Source organism: Trichomycterus rosablanca, chromosome 13, assembly GCF_030014385.1.
Source record: "Trichomycterus rosablanca isolate fTriRos1 chromosome 13, fTriRos1.hap1, whole genome shotgun sequence".
Classification (NCBI taxonomy): domain Eukaryota; kingdom Metazoa; phylum Chordata; class Actinopteri; order Siluriformes; family Trichomycteridae; genus Trichomycterus; species Trichomycterus rosablanca.
In genome coordinates this window covers 25,076,320-25,095,455 of record NC_086000.1, presented here as the reverse complement: position 1 = coordinate 25,095,455, position 19,136 = coordinate 25,076,320, and the positions used below count along the sequence as shown (strand labels likewise).

Sequence of the window (19,136 nt, the reverse complement as noted above, 5' to 3'; positions counted from 1 at the left end):
AAAAACCACATGTGTAATGCCTTTGCTCTGTTCTTAAATTAAAGGATGTGCTGGTGATCAAAGCTCTGAATAATATTTGCTTAATCAGCTTTGTTCTTAAGTCCCCATGTTTGGATGTTTGTCTACGTGCTCTCAACACTGTTAACGCAGATTAAAGTTTTTTTATATTTATTTACATTTTAAGAATTATTTTGTGCTTAAAGTTTGGTTACTGTGCGCATTGAAGAAGGATCTGCACAGCATGATGAAATGGAGGTTTAGCCTTATGAATAAAATATAGCTTTGTATTTGTTCTCTGCTAGCTGAATGTCCTTTTAGAACTAAAATCTGTCACTTGCTTCTCCCAGAACAGCCTATCATCTGATAACATTTGGCTTTGGATTTTAATACCACTGCATTGTTTTGCTCTAATGCTAAATAGAATTTTAGGCATACTTGGTCATACACTGCACGTCTGATTATGTCGTATGAGGGCACACGTGCAAGTGGAAACAGTGATTGTGGGCTAGTCTAATAGATTGCTGTGCCACAGAGCACCTCTCAAAACCAAACTGAAAAAGGCAGATCACACATTGATATGATTACTGAACCTGTTTTAACACATGATCTATATTTGCCATATTTTACATTAACTGTATTTAGCAGATGCTTTTACCTAGCTCCCTCAGCTACATTCATGATTTCTGACCATTTCTCCATTTGCTCTGAATGATTAGTAATGTGCTGATTCATGCTAACGTCCTATGGCAGCAAATTAGTCAGTGATGGTTGTGTTGAATTTCACCACAGTGTGCTGCTAACCTGAGAAGATCCAGATAATTACACAGAGAGCTGATTCAAATTTAACAGCAGTATCAACACTGTCTTTATCATCAGATTCTGACCTGGTCAATAGAAGCATCTCTGTTGCTTATAGGTGAACAGAAAAACATGTGATTGTTTGGATACTGTTTGTATAGCTGGACCAATTAGATTTTTTTTTAGAGGTGAGGGGCTTCAAAGGGCAGTACAGAATATCACAGAGTGGCGATAAAAGGCCTATCATTTAAACCATGCAGCGATCTTATCAGGTTTTGGTTTTATAAATGAACTGGATTGGTCTCATTGATGGGGTTGTCCCTGAGGGCTGCCAGGTTGTAAAACATCTTAATTAACGACGCGCTTATCTCCATGAAAGGCTGATGACCTCCAGCTGTGGAGTCAAATGCAGCTTTTCTGATCTTTTAATTGCAATGGTTTAGAAAATATTCAACTAAAAACTTTTTCTTTTTCCTCTTTTTATTCTCTCTGCCCTGTTTACTTTGCACACACAGAGATGTTCGCCGCTTAGTGGTAGCCATGTCCAGAGCCAGACTGGGTCTGTACATTTTTGCTCGGGTCTCACTCTTCCAAAACTGCTTTGAGCTGACACCTGCCTTCAACCAGCTTACTGCACGGCCCCTGCAGCTGCACATCCGGCCCCAAGAGTACTACACTTCAGTAAGTGAACAAGCACACACATTCAATAGAGATTAAAAATAGATCTAGAGCAATAACACTAGTGCCGACACATTGTTTAAGGCCATTTAAGGTGGTAAGCACTAAGCTAAATAGCTATGTTTATACTGACCTTACATGTTTGTAATATACATGTAATATATCTTGTAAGAGATGGCCACTGTCTTTTTGATATTGTCCTATGTTGCTTTTTCTATTAGAATCGTGCAGTAATGTACTGTAGTAAACGTAGCTTTATCCAGCCTGGACTATTTATCCTGACATGGCTTAAAACCTGCTTCAGAATTAAAAATCTAAAGTGCAGTTCCATCAATGTTCTCATCATAAACTATTAGACTTTTAAAGTCTAATTTATTGGGCTAGCGTCCCCATTAAAGGTTCGAATCTCGGGGATGGATATAAACGATTTGCTCTAATGTGCCCTTAAATTATTAGATGATAATTATCAACTGTCTTCATTTCATTGTACAGACTGAGCAGCGCTCAGCAGAGCCAGATCAGGTGATAAAAGACATGCCTGAGATGACGAACCTAGTCTACAACATGTACATGCACATGATCCAACGCACACAGCAACACAGACAGGTAAGAGCAACTTCTTTTCTTCTTTTATTTTAGCAGAGCATTTTCATATGGTTTGTAAATGTTGATCAAATTCTTTCACAACCAGTAGCTTTACAACTTCGTGCCTGTGTCCATGCAAAAGGGCGACATTTTGAACATTTTAACAACTGCAAAAATAGATAATTTATGTTGAATTTGGTCATTAATTGACATTTTATTGCTCACATTTAAAGTTCTCATGTATCATTGTAAAAATTTTCATTTCACAAGATGTTAGAGCTACATGCTTAAGGTGTGGTGAGCAATACAATATATTTTAATTCTGCAATAAATTAAATAATACATTTAATTCTGAATGCAACAGTAAAAAAATTTTTGAAAATTATGGTCAAATGTACAGAGGTCCCTTTCTGACTGAAGTGGTGATGTTAGGTATTATAACAGTGTGATGATACTTGTAATTATGAAAGCTACTTAGCACATAAACTGTTAATAAAGCAATAAGCCACTCGAGACCGTGCGTTACTGCAATTTTATCACGGGGAAGGTTGTTTTGACGTCAGGGCCGTACAATGCCCAGGTCTGCTCTAGAGTGTATTTGTACTTAATTTGTGGTTCCACATAATGAAGCTTATTTTTCTCCCTACCTTCTGTACTGCAGCAGCAGCAGGGACTTCTCCCTCCTCCTCAGCAGGTGAAAAAAGCAGTGGAGTCTGATATCACTATGGAGGAGGAAGAAACAGCAATGCATGAAGAAAGTGAGACGAAAGGCCAGACTGAAGCTGAGAAAGAGTCTGAGATGCAGCAAGAGTCTGGTGTTGAAGAGCAGCACACAGATGAACATGTTAAAATGCCGGAGCATCCAGGCAGAGATAGTGACAGTGGGGACAGTGATGAGGAAGAAACTTAAAGACTCAGCATAGGGTCCACACCACCATTTCTGATTTTGTTTAATTTAGACCATTATTCCATCTTGATCTGTAGAAATGGAAAGCCACGAAATATTTCATTTGTAAGAAGAATTTTGTAACACATTTTTTGTAATAAAATGAAACTTCTGTGATCTTTAATTAAAGAAACTTATTTTAGTCCTTAAATTCCTATATTATGACAGGAACTTGCACAAGAATAATGTTAATGTGATCTATTTGTTAATAAGCAAGCTTACAGTTAACCCTGACCTTCAGCACGTATGAATAAAAAATATATAGACATCTGGATATAAGCTTGATGGAAATCACATTTTAAAATAATGAGCAATAATAGGCTCCCTACTTGCGGTTTTGACAATCTTTCCCAGAAAAAAAGGATGCTACGTACAGGGATTTGTGCTCATTCTGTCAAAAAGTTTTTGGGGAGGTAAGGCTCTTAGATTGAAAAAGAAGCCTGGCTCAAATTAATGCTTCAATTGGTTCCAAAGCTATTTAGTAAGGCTGATGCTCTGTGCAGGCCTTTGGAGTTCTTTAACGTCAAACCATGTCTTTACGCACAGTCAGAAACAAACATAGGCCATCCCCAAACTGTTGGTCAGTCCTAGTTATAGACTTGGCTGCAATGCCTGAACTCAATAATAACAGAGGGGTGTCATTTTTAGTATAATTCACACTAGGGACAGTTTGGACCAGCCTAATCACTTCTAGCATTTTTCGTAGGGTAAAGCGAACCTATGCAGACACAGAAAGAATATGCCAAACTCACAGTAACCTAAATCTGGTGTTGGCATCATAGGGGATCAGACAGGCCTAATTTGGTGGCAGTATTGAAGGACAGACTGCTGGAACCACAGTTGTTCTGTTACAGTTCAACAACCAAGTTCCACACTTCACTAAAATGTTTGTGTTTTTTTTGTGGTAAACACAGTTCCACATGAATGTGTGCATTGTGCAACTCACCATGCCTGCCTTGCTTCCTCACAACGCTGCACAGTTCACCGTTTACTCCTCCCTACATGCATAGTCACTGCTTCCCATAAGCCAGCACCAGAAGGAACTGTCACCGATTCTGCTTATACAGCCGCCTGCAAGCAGAGACAAAAAGTTCAGTTACTCTCCATAAAAAGGAAGAACAAAAGAAAATCCTTTTAACAAAAAAGTTGGGATTATATAAAGAAATAGTTTTATTTGGAAGCGAAATTCAACAAGGTTGGTACTTTTATTTTTATACCTGAACTTTGCCACTTTCTTTCCTTTTATTGTGCACATTGGGTTTAAGTTTAACAGAATACTTAAGCTTTGTCAACTCATTACTCATGTAATTCAATGACTTCTGTGTTTATTTAGTGCTTAACATTTTGAATTTTCTGATGTGGAGATCAGCCACATCAAGTCATACCCAGGGGATATTGTTGAAAAGGGCCAAACTTTAAGGTTGCCTCAAGCATTTCATAATTTGCTTAAACATGGGAGGTCCTAGAAAAAGTAATAAACAAAAAGCAGGCTTGCCGCAAAGCACTGGCTGATAACCACATGCAGTTTCATTTTCATTTAAATAGGGCTTATCACACTACGCATCGGTGATGGATGCTTTTCTGGTATGATTTTCAAATTTCATAAGAAACTTTGAACAAGACTGCACCACCCGGAGGGACTTGCATCATTTTTTCACACACAAGACTTTAGTAGCAACACTGATATACTGGTGTATCAGGCAATATAGGGATTTATGTATCCTTCTTATTCCACTATAATCTTGTAGTGGTCTGTGTTTTCGTGAATATATTTTTGTGCAGCGTTCTATTTGAAAGCTACATAAAGAAAGTGGCTGTCTGGCCATTATGCAAGGCTGGTATTTCAACACTTGCTACTATACACCATTCGGGAACACATCCTGTTAGCACACTTATTTTGCTATTCTTTAATTTTAAAATTTCTAGATCACCCAAAAAGCACCAGGAAGTGTGAGTGTGTTGATGTTACTAGACACGTGTATACATGCCAAGAATGTGGCAACAAGACAGATAACTGGTGCCTTTTCAAGCTGATAACTCCAGCTGATCTGAAGAAAAAGTACACCTATATCCAACCCCCAACCTTTTTTTACCCTTGTTTAACAGCAAGTAGTAGTTCTGGATAAATCTCTATTTTACACAAGATGATAAAGTAATACAGTATACACCACTGTCTTTTACAGACGTTCAATGGAGTTAAGATCAGTAATCTACTTTGCTAGATTAAAACCGCTTAAATGTAAGAGTTAAATTCAAGCGGAAATGTTACACAGAAGTCATCAGACAGCAATACTTCCTGCCGTTTCAGAAAGGAGTCACAAGGGTACAATTCTTCTGGCACATCTTTGAGAGGAACAACCTGACTTGTTATAAATTAATGTTTTCTCCACTTCCTTATATGAAAGCCTTAACTAGTTGAGATTCGAACCCCAATTCCAGTAGTGGTGGGCCAGCGCAATAGACCGCTGCACTACCCAAGCATCTACTGATAATTTCTTTACAAATTTTCACAAAACCATGTCACAATTATTAGTGCCCCTAGAGGTCTCATAAACCTAATGTTCTTAGTGTCATATTAACTTGCGACCATGAGAATTTTTATGAGCAAAATGCACTTAAAACACGATTCCATTTATGTGTCACAAATCTACAGTTTAACACCACTTCCATTTCAAAGCATTTTCCTTAATCATTTAGCCACAAACTGAAACACCTTGCTAGACACTCCTGGAACTTTGACTAAAACCAGGTTTTATGGTTATATAAAACAGTAATAAAGCTTTGGCAATAAACACTCAAGGTTTGCCTGGTAATAAACCCCACTGTTTATAATGGTGAGGGGCCTGTATGGTTTTGTTTTTCTCCTGGGCCCAAGGAACCTTGTTAAGATAGTAAATGTTATCATGGATTCCATGAATTTCAGTTTTTATTAATGAGTCGTGATTGAATCATTCAGCATGGCAATGAAGATAAGATATTTCCAGTGTTAGATGAAGTTAAATGATCACAAAGACATTTGTACAAACCCTTTTCAATATCAGTATATGCTATGTGTACCTGATGGTCAATATACAGTGTATCACAAAAGTCAGTACACCCCTCACATTTCTGCAAATATTTCATTATATCTTTTCATGGGACAACACTATAGACATGAAACTTGGATATAACTTAGAGTAGTCAGTGTACAGCTTGTATAGCAGTGTAGATTTACTGTCTTCTGAAAATAAATCAACACACAGCCATTAATGTCTAAATAGCTGGCAACATAAGTGAGTACACCCCACAGTGAACATGTCCAAATTGTGCCCAAATGTGTCGTTGTCCCTCCCTGGTGTCATGTGTCAAGGTCCCAGGTGTAAATGGGGAGCAGGGCTGTTAAATTTGGTGTTTTGGGTACAATTCTCTCATACTGGCCACTGGATATTCAACATGGCACCTCATGGCAAAGAACTCTCTGAGGATGTGAGAAATAGAATTGTTGCTCTCCACAAAGATGGCCTGGGCTATAAGAAGATTGCTAACACCCTGAAACTGAGCTACAGCATGGTGGCCAAGGTCATACAGCGGTTTTCCAGGACAGGTTCCACTCGGAACAGGCTTCGCCAGGGTCGACCAAAGAAGTTGAGTCCACGTGTTCGGCGTCATATCCAGAGGTTGGCTTTAAAAAATAGACACATGAGTGCTGCCAGCATTGCTGCAGAGGTTGAAGACGTGGGAGGTCAGCCTGTCAGTGCTCAGACCATACGCCGCACACTGCATCAACTCGGTCTGCATGGTCGTCATCCCAGAAGGAAGCTGACGCACAAGAAAGCCCGCAAACAGTTTGCTGAAGACAAGCAGTCCAAGAACATGGATTACTGGAATGCCCTGTGGTCTGACGAGACCAAGATAAACTTGTTTGGCTCAGATGGTGTCCAGCATGTGTGGCGGCGCCCTGGTGAGAAGTACCAAGACAACTGTATCTTGCCTACAGTCAAGCATGGTGGTGGTAGCATCATGGTCTTGGGCTGCATGAGTGTTGCTGGCACTGGGGAGCTGCAGTTCATTGAGGGAAACATGAATTCCAACATGTACTGTGACATTCTGAAACAGAGCATGATCCCCTCCCTTCGAAAACTGGGCCTCATGGCAGTTTTCCAACAGGATAACGACCCCAAACACAACCTCCAAGATGACAACTGCCTTGCTGAGGAAGCTGAAGGTAAAGGTGATGGACTAAACCCAATTGAGCACCTGTGGCGCATCCTCAAGTGGAAGGTGGAGGAGTTCAAGGTGTCTAACATCCACCAGCTCCGTGATGTCATCATGGAGGAGTGGAAGAGGATTCCAGTAGCAACCTGTGCAGCTCTGGTGAATTCCATGCCCAGGAGGGTTAAGGCAGTGCTGGATAATAATGGTGGTCACACAAAATATTGACACTTTGGGCACAATTTGGACATGTTCACTGTGGGGTGTACTCACTTATGTTGCCAGCCATTTAGACATTAATGGCTGTGTGTTGAGTTATTTTCAGAAGACAGTAAATCTACACTGCTATACAAGCTGTACACTGACTACTCTAAGTTATATCCAAGTTTTATTTCTATAGTGTTGTCCCATGAAAAGATATAACAAAATATTTGCAGAAATGTGAGGGGTGTACTCACTTTTGTGATACACTGTATGTAGGTACAAGTCATATTCTCTAAACTATGCAGAAGTAATACTTTCTTTTTTTTTCTTACCTAGGATGGAAAGATGTCTTTGGACAATCGTCTGGCTAATTGTGTTGCTGCTGATTGGCTGGCCTCTCAGTATTTTCTTTGGAGGACTGTATGGCTTTGTTGCACCCCTCACAGTCTGCCTTGGCTTTGACCGGCTCACAGATCTTCTAATGGAGGGGGTCAACCTTGGCAGGACATGTGCCCAGAACATGAAAGATGGCAAGCCTCTCTGTTGAGAATTCAGAATTCAGTTTGGTTCAACACCTCTGAAGAAAAGTTTAAATGCCTTTAATATTACGCACAATTTCTAAAAATAATCAGTAAAAATTTTCCATGATAAGCAGATGTAATTGTATTAATAACCATCTGTTTACTTTTTGTACATCACACTAGAGTCTTTCTTTAAGTGGCCTCCTGTTTGAAGAATGCTGTATACCTTTAATATAACAATAATAGCTATAGTGAGAAATACAATTGAACTCAATAAATCAGTTAATAAACGAGCATATTTTCTGGCTTTTTTCAGTTATCCTGTGCAAAAAAATTTGCACTTTGGGTTACTCTATGAACCTTGAAGCAATGATAGATTTACAATGAGTGTCTAGCCTACCAAAATGTCTCCAAGAGTAAATCAATTAATCGCTTCGGAAGTCAAAAAAATTTCAGATGAACATTTAATGAACTGCATACCACATCTGTCATAGATAAAGTCAATGATCATGATCACACCATTTCCATGGAAGAAGTGCACTGTTACCCAAGAGAAACATAAGGGCTTGTTTCACACAAAAAATCCCAACTTGTTGCAGACATCAAATTTAAAATTTGTTAACATTTACACATTACCTAAAACATTAAATAATTTCCTTGAACCTTTATCAGTTAAATAAAGGTTTAAGAAAGTTAACAAATCACAGACTCTTGTTTTATTGCATTTTACAAAATGTTCAAACTTTTAAGAATAGGTTTTGTAATACCCAATGGGGATAAGGGCAGCCTACAGCCTTTACATTTAACCATTCAAACTCAATTCATAAATAATTTACGATTGGTCAAACAGGCTCCTTTCTGATAAACAAAGTGACAATTATTTTTTATTAATTTGCAGTATTTATGGGACATATGATAACTGGTAAATAGTGCATGTGTTTAGAATATATATACAACCCCTGGCAAAAATTATGGAATCACCACTCTTGGAAGATGTTCTTTCAATTGTTTAATTTTGTAGAAAAAAAAGAAATCACAGACATGCCACAAAACTATCATTTCTCAAACTGCCAACCCTCTGGCATTAAGAAACAATAAAAAAAGAAACAAATATAATAGTTGTGGTCAGTCACAATTGCTTTTTTTTAGATCAAGTAGAGGAAAAAAATATGGAATCACTCAAATCTGGGGAAAAAATTATGGAATCATTAGAGAACACTGCACCATTATTACTTTGTTGCACCACCTCTGGCTTTTTTAATAATGGTTTAAACTCTCTGAGGCATGGAGTTAACTAATGACAAACAGTATTCTTCATCAATCTGCCTTCAACTGTCTCTTGCTGTTGCCAGATCAGCTTTGCAGGTTGGAACCTTGTCATTGACCATTTTCTTCAATTTCCACCAGAGATTTTCAAATGGATTGAGATCCGGACTATTTGCAGGCCATGCCATTGACATTATATGTTTTCTTGAAGGAAAGTTTTCACGTCCTTTGCCCTATGGCAAGATGCATTATCATCTTGAAAAATGAAGTCATCATCACCAAACATCCTTTCAACTGATGGAATAAGAAAAGCGTCCAAAATTTCAATGTGGACTTTGGCATTTATTGAAGACCATCTCCCCTGTGCCTTTACCCGACATGCAGGCCCATATCATCAACAACTGTGGAAATTAACATGTTTTCTTTAGGCAGTTATCTTCATAAATTTCATTGGACAGACACCAAACAAAAATTCCAGCATCATCACCTTGCCCAATGCAGATTCGCGATTCATCACTGAAGATCACTTTTATCCAGTCACCCACAGTCCACGATTGCTTTTCTTTAGCCTACTTTAACCTTGTTCTTTTCTTTTTAGGTGTTAATGGTGGCTTTTGTTTGGCTTTTCTGTATGTAAATCCCATTTCTTTTAGGTGATTTCTTACAGTTCGGTCACAGACATTGACTCCACTTTCCGGCCACTTGTTTCTCATTTGTTTTGTTGTGCATTTTCTGTTTTCAAGACATATTGCTTTAAGTTTTCTATCTTGATGCTTTGATGTCTTACTTGGTCTACCAGTATGCTTCCCTTTTACAACCTTCCCATTTTGTTTGTACTTGGTCCAGATTTTAAACACAGCTTACTGGGAACAACCAACATCTTTTGCGACATTCCACAATGATTTATCTTCTTGAAGGAGTTTTATAATCCTCTCATTTGTTTCAACTGACATATCTTGTGTTGGAACCATGATTCATGACAATCTGCTTTGTGCAACAGCTCTCCGAGGTGTGAGAACTCTTTTTAAACTGAAGAATAATTAGCAAATCTAATCTGCTGCAGATGTTTTGTTTTTAAACTGCAAATTACAGAGTGATTCCATAATTTTTTCCTCAGATTTGAGTGATTCCATATTTTTTTCCTCTACTTGATCTAAAAAAAGCAATTGTGACTGACCACAACTATTATATTTGTTTCTTTTTTTATTGTTTCTTAATGCCAGAAGGTTGACATTTTGAAAAATGATAGTTTTGTGGCATGTCTGTGATTTCTTTTTTTTCTACAAAATTAAACAATTGACAGAACATCTTCCAAGAGTGGTGATTCCATAATTTTTGCCAGGGGTTGTATATATAATAAACTTATAATATAATAAACTTTTAGTTAAGACTCAAGTACTCATGTTTCCTTTTTTTGGTTGGGTTTTTTCTTTCTTTTTTTGACACAAAAGCAGTGTTGGCACTGATCAAACGGTGCAAAGAGGGCATAGCAGGATATGAAAAAAGGCATTTGTGACAGAAGCTGGGCCGATCTGGACCGTAAATACTGCATTTGAGTGTGAGATCAAGAGTGGAAACTGGTTGCCTGTCTTGCTGTGCTGATAAATGAGGGACTCACAAAAAGGAAATGGGATGCACATCATCCAGTTAACCTCACACTGCTTTTCTAATCTGGCCCTGATAAACTAGTCAAAGGAACCTCCTGTACTGCTGTAATTTCAGAACGTGCTGTAAGCGTGTGCATGAGCCAACATACAGACTTTACAGACAGGAATTTACTTGTGTGTGAATAGTAATTGTATTTTCACCTATAGGTATACTGGTTGTGGTATCCTTTACAGCTTTAACACAAGCACCAGCCTTTAGTATAAATAGTAATGTTTGCCCATTTAGACCTAGTCAAATTCAGATTCTAATGTATTCAGATTGATACGATGGTCTGTTAACTGTTCATGCTGTCATGCCAAAACCAAAAACAACATACAGCTCTGAGTGGGCGGCTCACCATCCTTTCATTTCAAAGAGTAGAACATTCATTAATATCACAATTTTCTAGTTTATTTGGTTGCATCGCAATTATAGCAACTGAGGTTTTAATTGTGTGTGCTGTAGAAACTTTTCTGACTATCCACTCTCACACTCTTCTTTTTGGAGTCTAATGTCCTCCTTTTTGGGGTTATGGAAGTGGCCACTCTACCTTGAGTCCCTTGTTACACTGACATGTTTTCTTAGACCATGCATGCAGAGAAGGTTACCACTGCATGCTATAAATAAAGCATGTCAGAAACCACTTGTGCCAGGTATTTTCCATTCCTAACATGATATTACACACCTTTAAATGGCACAAGCATTTAAAAAAGTCCAAACTTGGAAATGGCACAAGCCTGATCCACTCCTGATCCACAAATCCCCTTCTCTTCCACTGATCTGCTAAGTGCTCATGTGCAGTACAGACAGGAGAAATAATGCACTTATGGGCTCTTGATGTGCATGCATGATTAGCTGTGTGAGTCTGCAGTAACAAACTTTTACCAGGTAGGGTTTTTTTGTTTCTCATTTTCTCCCCATTTTCCTCCCTATTTAGCGCACTCAATTTTATCTTGCGTTGCTGAGAGATACCAGATTGCATCCAAGGAGAGCACGTTGCTGTACAAGCCTCTTCCGACACGTGCACAGCCCTCCTCTTCTCGCCCCTGCATTCTGCACAGGCGTCTCTTCCACCAATTAGGGTCCTTACACAGCGTATGAAGACCCACCCACCCATACATAGTCCAGCCCCCACCCTGCAGATACGGTGGCCAATTAGTATCTGCTGCAGGCACTGCCAATTATGCCCACCAGATGGCGCCCAGCCGACCGGTGGCAACACTGAGTTTCGAACCAAGTAGTTCAGAAACTCGATGCTGGTGTGCTAGCAGAATATCCTGCTGCACCACCTGGGCGTCCTGGGCACCTGGGTTTCTTATTTTAATGATTTACATATTTTGAAAATTTGGTTTAAAGTTAAATGAATACTTTGGTCTGTTTTAAAGAAAGAACGGTGTTTTCAACCTCTCTGTTTACCATATCACTAGCATATGAGTGATATTAATGAATTTTCAGAGAAAAAACACCAGCAAATGTCATCCTGGTAACTGTTTTATAACTGCAACCTCACCTTCCCAAGACCCCTCATAGTAGTGTAGACAGCCTACTAGCTAGCCTTTTTTTAAACCTATTTATTAATACAAGCACACTATTTCCTTATGAGATGTGTGGAACACTGGTGTGTTCCAAAATACTGCAGTATTTACCACAAACAGTGGAATATGAAAACAAAACATTAACTCAAACTAACTCATAACTCATAACTAACTCTGCACCAACAGCAGTTAGCCAGGTTAGTAATACACACAGTAACAGTAAATCACTTTAACAGTAATGCTAACATGAGCACAGAAGACAATACTGTTACGAATTACAGTATACACAATAAAATACGACATGTTTACTTAGTTCACCAAACACCTTGACTAAGAAAACTGAATAACGGTATTTATGTATTTTAACAGTGAAATAAACCAATTTCTTACTGTAGTTCTCCTCTGTAGTTGATGAGTTCAGGTGAGTTTGTGTTTACCGCGACTGAATTACTGCGTCATCAAAACTCATTTATAGGAGCCACGACCTCAAATACACGCTGTGTTATCAACAGCAAGTCCTAACAAATATCATGGTGCATCTACAATTATTTCTATTCTTGCATTTACACCTTTTATGCAGTGGACTGTCATACTGCAAAATACTGTAAACATGAACAATGTAAAAGTAAAAAAACAAGGATTTTAAACAATAGATCTTTTAATTAAATACAAAAATACCATTCAGATAATGCAGGGGTGTCAAACTCATTTTCACCGAGGGCCACATCAGCATTATTGTGGTCCTCAAAGGGCCGATTGTAACGTATCCTGCTGTGATTGCAGTCTGTTGTTTTTCTTGGAGGCCGAATTCTGCATTTATATTGTCCTACTTTACCACAGACACGGCCTCATAACACAAGAGACGCACCGGTTTCTCTTCCTGAAGCACAAACTTGTTTTCACTTTCATTAAATTTTCTCCTTATGCTTAATTTTCTTACTTATCTTCTTGTACATTTTAGGATCATGTGTAAATATGTGTAACATCATCTACTGGCAGGCTGTGTCACTTTGCAGGTCACAAAATCAGCATGCATTTTGAAAGATGCAGTTTGTTTAGGATTTTGCAGTGTATTTTTAAGACAATCATTCTGCCCTCACTAATAGTTTATCCCCCTTTCCCAGCTAGACAGACAGACAGACAGACAGACAGCTCTCTTCAGAATACAGTCGGTTTTATTTGCTCGCCAGCTGTGTGATACACTGTGTGCATCAAAATGAAGTAAAAATACAAACAATAAAAACAATAAAGAACTTAATACAGTACAAGCACACAGGTGTAGTCAAGTGTTACATCTGGTACAATATGAGATTTAACCAAATGTAAAATAACCAGTTAAAATTGTGTGTAAAGATACTAATTGCTATAGTAACGTAACAACAGTATTTAATTACGGTAAATTTGTAACTAAAACGCTGTGATATACTCACTAAACATTTACTAACAACTGAGAATATAAACGCTACTACTTACAGACGATGCTTTGGTATTATACTGAAAGATAATTATCTGTATTTATTTATTATTGTTTACATTACTGACTACGCTACCCCGCGTTCTCTTTGCCGTAAAAGTCACATGGCTTCTTAGCGAAGGTTGAAGTTAGTTGCCATGACTACGATGTCACGGTTTTCTCTTAAAGGCGCAGGAGCGCATTAAATTATAAGCGCGTCTCTGTAACGACTCGAACCATCACAACAATCGTACAGTCGTTTAAGCTCTCGCGGATCTGGCCCGCGGGCCGTGAGTTTGACACCCCTGAGATAATGTTACATCACAGAACTGGAACTGTTTTAAATAATCCCAAAGTTACTGTTGCAATAGTGCTGACTGTAACACACCACTATTTTTGTACAGTTTGTACAGTATGTGGAACACTGACCACAAGCTGGTTGGACTTGTTATTATTTATATAGTCTAAAACTTCCCACCCTACCCTGCACCCCCTTATCATAAGGTCAAACTACACTTTTCTGGAAAGACTTTGCAAATGATATTGGGGTGTCTGTGGAAATGTGACAATTGACTTAAAATAAATATTTGTAAAGTCAGGCAATGATGATCCATTCATTCCTATTTGCCCAACTACAACATAAGTTCATTGAATTATATTATATTATATTTTTGCCATCATTTTCCTCCATTCCTGCTTCGAGAATCTAATGTACCGCTAAGAAAACAGTAATCTTGTTTATTAACTGCTGTGCTGTTTTTTTATACCTGATAAAGAAAAGAACATAAATAATCATATATACTTGCCTGGGGATATTTTAGTGCACTGAGCTTACTCTAAATGTTGTAAAAAGTTAAGTTACATCCTGTACAAACATGCACACTACTATTATCTGGTTATGTGTACAACAATGGAAATGTGCATGGGATTCCTCAACCTCCATAAAAATGCAGGAGGTTGATTGGTTACTCTAAATTTTCCCTAGGCGTGAATGAAAGAGTAAATAAATGTGTAAGTAAAAAAACTAATAATTAAATGAATAAATCTTTACTTAAAACCCTGTACAAATAGAGAATAACATCCTTGTTGGAAATCGCATTTCAAACACAAATGGTATGAAAATGAGTGACCTCTATGTGATATTTTCTGCTATAACAGCAGCTACTCTTCTTAGAAGGCTTCCCACAAGACTTTGAAGTATGTATTTGGGAATTTGTGACCATTTAGTCAAAAGAGCATGTGTATGGCTGTGCACTGATGTTGGTCAAGAATGCCTCATTGATGTTCCAGTTCATTTTAAAGTTGTTCAGTGAGGCTGAGGTCAGGTCTCTGTGCAGGCCACTGGAGTTTCTTTAAATCGAGCTTTTCTTCATGTTTTTTCAGACCATGCTTTTGCTCAGACGCACAGTAATGCTGGAACAAGAAAGCTCCTGCAAAGTTGCAAGCATATATTGCATTTCTTATACCTGCCAGCAGCTGTTGTGGCTGAAACACATGAATTCAAAAATTATACTGGGTAATAAAGAGAGGAGACGAAGTAGATGATGTGTCTATTTTTACCCACAGCAGCGAGATAAAGCGATTAGAGTCTCAGAGCTCCGTGTTTAGACTGTTCACTGTAGATGCTTTAAAAAAGCTTTATAAATAGATACAGCACAAAAAATCCATGTAGATCAGGATTCCTGTGTTAAAGGACGCAACAAGTATACGACATTGAAGAAGAATGGCCACATCCTTTTGTTAACCCAGTAATAAGGTTTTGGCCAGCCCCTCTCCATCCTCGTGTCTGTTTAGTTTCGGCAGCTCTCTGCTCTTCTTGCTGGTACCACCCCAGAGCTCATCGCATCTCGCATCTGTTTACAGAATAATTGTATACTGAGAATATTTAGGAAGCTCTGAGTAAACCTATGTGACCTGTGACGTAGGAGGAGACTACACCTAAAGGGGATTAGCAGTGGCGAGGCATTAAATCCAACCTCCCAGCAGCCACACAGCGCGACCTATCAACTTGATCTGAAGATCGAAAATAGGAGGGCTCATATATTCATCAGCTCTCCGGACTCGAAGACAAGTAAACGTAGAATCGCCTGGTCATCCCTTGGCATTGCAGGTAGCCAGTGTTGAGAAGAAAAGGTTTGATCAATGTGTTCATCAGATAAATTCGGGGCTGCTGGACACTAAAGGGTGATATTTTAGTGTTTTATTTTTTGCGGTTTTTGTGCGAAGTGCTGTGCGCTTTCGTCTCCGAATGAACAAATATGGGGGAATGGACCATACTCGAGAGGCTCTTGGAGGCTGCTGTTCAGCAGCACTCTACTATGATAGGAAGGTAAGACAAAAAAATAACAGCATGCATCTGTACAAGTACATATTTTTCTGTAGATCAGATTCTGAAGCTTGTGTGGTCGCAGCTCATTTACAGGGCGTGCGCAAAGCCTGGTAATGTCTAATTCCCTTAATGCAAAGCAAATAAAATCATTTATAAAGCCAAATTAATTTATTAAGATGTTGATTATAAAGAAATAAATCAAAACACAGGAGCCTCCTGATTATGCAGTTTTAACCCTTTCATGTATACATACATTTATCATTTAATATTTATCTGTTTAAAAATATTTTACTAAGACGACAGTTCAGTTCAAATCATAATTTTACAACTTAAAATGGATGAAAATACCTTTTTATAAAACAGTTAATTAACTGACCACATAGGTGGACACCATACCATACATTAAATATGTCAAAAAATGCCAAATGTAAGTAATTGGTTGAAGCTGTAATATGTCACTTTATTGTAAAATGCGACGATGAAGCATTATAGATTCAGCAGAGGACACACCCTAAAATCATTTGACATGAATACCTGAATGAATAATCGAATCATAACTCCTTTAATTAACTTTAACAGTAATGTATATTGATTTGGGAATAAAAACTAGTTTGTAACTTTGTGATATAAAAAATTATATTGCTGTGATTTAACATTTTATACATCTTTCTAATCCCAAAATTCAACAAAGGTTCTGCACTGCATCTGGTAAACAGCATAGGTTTACATATATTTTAACTCTTTTTTTTCACTTCACTTTTGTATGTTCATGCAAAAAAATCCACTGCACCCATAAGCCCTAGTTTTAGTGACAATGACGAAATGCAACTAAAGCAAATGTGTTACTATTCTAAAATAAATTAACACATACTATAGAAATTGTTTTAATAAATATAGCAATTAAATATGCAAATCAGCACAGTTGCTGCATTATGTCCACAAAATTGACGGTAAAAAATAAATAAAATCAGACTACTGTAGGCTATACATAGCTATACTTGTGTACAAATTTCATTTGAGAAAAAAACTGACAAATATTCTAACTTAGTTATAGGTCTTTTTGCACAGAATGGTTTAGCCTCAACAGAAACGTGCTGCATCTGTCATTTACAGTCTTGCTAAATTATGACGAGAAATACTCGAAGCAAAGACAGAAATCAGCATTATTGTTTACATACACATTTGAACTCTATTTTATATAAAACAAACCCTTATTAACTATTAACACAAACTTATAGTCACGTTTCAATACTGGGCGTCGTCTTCAGCACTGGACAGTTCCAGCACATTCACCCGCTCAGTTATTCCCAGTTAATTTACTTCACTAATAAATAGATCATTATTTATAATAAAACATAATGGAGAAACAGGCATTCACACATTCTGATGTTTATTTGCTTGTGTGCTTGTAGGATCTTACTAACAGTGGTGGTGATTTTCCGGATTCTAATCGTAGCCATAGTGGGAGAGACAGTTTACGACGACGAGCAGACTATGTTCGTATGTAACGCTTTACAGCCCGGTTGTAACCAAGCATGTTACGACAAGGCCTTCCCGATCTCGCACATTCGATACTGGGTGTTTCAGATTATTATGGTGTGCACCCCGAGTCTCTGCTTCATCACCTACTCGGTGCACCAGTCTGCCAAACAGAAGGACCGCCGCTTCTCCACGGTGTACCTTACTGTGGAAAAAGAGGATCCACTAAAGAGGGACGACAGTAAGAAGATCAAGAACACGATGGGAAACGGGGTCTTGCAGAACGCCGAGAACTCCACCAAAGAAGGCGAGCCCGACTGTCTGGAGGTCAAAGAGATGCCAAACGCCAGCCTACGGACTGCAAAGTCCAAAATGAGGCGCCAGGAGGGCATCTCCAGGTTTTACATAATCCAGGTGGTTTTCAGAAACGCGCTGGAAATCGGCTTTTTAGTGGGTCAGTACTTTCTGTATGGATTCAACGTGCCTGCCGTGTACGAATGTGACCGCTACCCGTGCATCAAGGAGGTCGAGTGCTACGTATCCCGGCCCACAGAGAAGACCGTCTTCCTTGTATTCATGTTCGCCGTCAGCGGCTTCTGTGTGGTCCTCAATCTGGCAGAGCTCAATCATTTGGGCTGGAGGAAAATCACAAAGGCCGTGAGAGGAGTGCAGGCCCGAAGAAAGTCCATCTACGAAATCAGAAACAAGGACTTGCCCCGACTTAGCGTGCCTAACTTCGGGCGCACCCAGTCCAGTGACTCTGCCTACGTCTAACAATTTCTATAGGCTATATCGTAATATTTAACAGCATCATGGACGGCTCTGCTCGCCGCTATAACGTGGCATCATTAAACAAGTGGGTACATTTTATTTAATTTTTTCGGTGTGAAGGATGCTGACATGATTGCGATGATGCGACTTTAGAGCGCAGTTTGGAGCGCACACGGTGAACAGCGCGCATTTACTCACAGGCCGCTCACTTCTACTTGAACTGAGTAAATGCGTTTTGCACTAAATACAGTAAACACCCAGGGCATTGTGCACCCGTGCCGTGCTCCTAACGGTGTTTTAATCTATTTCCACCGGCTTTTTCCACATCATCATCATATAGCACAGATGATTACTGAAGGAGTCTTTATCCGATATATAGAATAAATCAAATTGGGTATGGATTAAAATAACCATAGCTTCATATAGTAGCCTGTTGATTTGTTTCATTTATTTATTTATTATTTATTTTTTTGTTGCCTGTATTGCACCGCTGACCTTAATGTATGTAACCATTCCAGCGCTCAATAGTGGATCTGCTGCAAAATAGCAAGACACTTTTCCTTAAAGCTGCAGTATGTAACCTTTGGGAAAGTGGTAAAAAGTAGAGGTTATACAAATGATATACATTATTATGGTCAGATTTTTTGCAGCCAAAACGATTAGCATGTTTTAAATTGATTCGTATTTATTTTTTAGTATATTAAATGAACAACAAAACACTATAACATTTCCA

The 19,136-nt window shown here is 38.5% G+C and overlaps 2 protein-coding genes and 1 long non-coding RNA gene across 4 annotated transcripts in view; 2 read left to right on the top strand and 1 right to left on the bottom strand.

Annotated features, from left to right (window-relative positions):
• Nucleotides 1–3,182, top strand: part of aqr (aquarius intron-binding spliceosomal factor) — a 46,187-nt gene extending 43,005 nt beyond the window's left edge. For both annotated transcript variants that reach the window (XM_063007378.1, XM_063007377.1), the window contains 3 exons: nucleotides 1,314–1,479; nucleotides 1,969–2,082; nucleotides 2,723–3,182. In XM_063007378.1, coding sequence (XP_062863448.1) covers nucleotides 1,314–1,479; nucleotides 1,969–2,082; nucleotides 2,723–2,971 — 529 coding nt within the window. In that variant the 3' untranslated portion in view covers nucleotides 2,972–3,182. The remainder of the gene's footprint in view (nucleotides 1–1,313; nucleotides 1,480–1,968; nucleotides 2,083–2,722) is intronic.
• Nucleotides 1,261–13,917, bottom strand: LOC134325246 (uncharacterized). Its single transcript, XR_010014275.1, has 5 exons — nucleotides 13,845–13,917; nucleotides 7,735–7,942; nucleotides 3,954–4,078; nucleotides 2,709–2,783; nucleotides 1,261–1,474 (listed from the first exon to the last, which is right to left on the bottom strand). It is a non-coding gene; the product is annotated as an uncharacterized LOC134325246 (long non-coding RNA).
• Nucleotides 13,918–16,082: 2,165 nt separating this feature from the next.
• gjd2b (gap junction protein delta 2b) lies at nucleotides 16,083–18,770 on the top strand. The gene is made up of 2 exons (XM_063007586.1): nucleotides 16,083–16,153; nucleotides 17,566–18,770. Exons 1-2 carry the CDS (start codon nucleotides 16,083–16,085, stop codon nucleotides 18,404–18,406), a joined length of 912 nt encoding a protein of 303 aa, XP_062863656.1. The 3' UTR covers nucleotides 18,407–18,770.
• The last annotated feature ends 366 nt before the right edge of the window (nucleotides 18,771–19,136 follow it).

Coding starts and splice junctions, on each gene's coding strand:
- gjd2b (XM_063007586.1), top strand. CDS start 16,083: ATGGGGGAATGGACCATACTCGAGAGGCTCTTGGAGGCTGCTGTTCAG. Junction 16,154..17,565: donor CACTCTACTATGATAGGAAG/GTAAGACAAAAA, acceptor GTGTGCTTGTAG/GATCTTACTAACAGTGGTGG.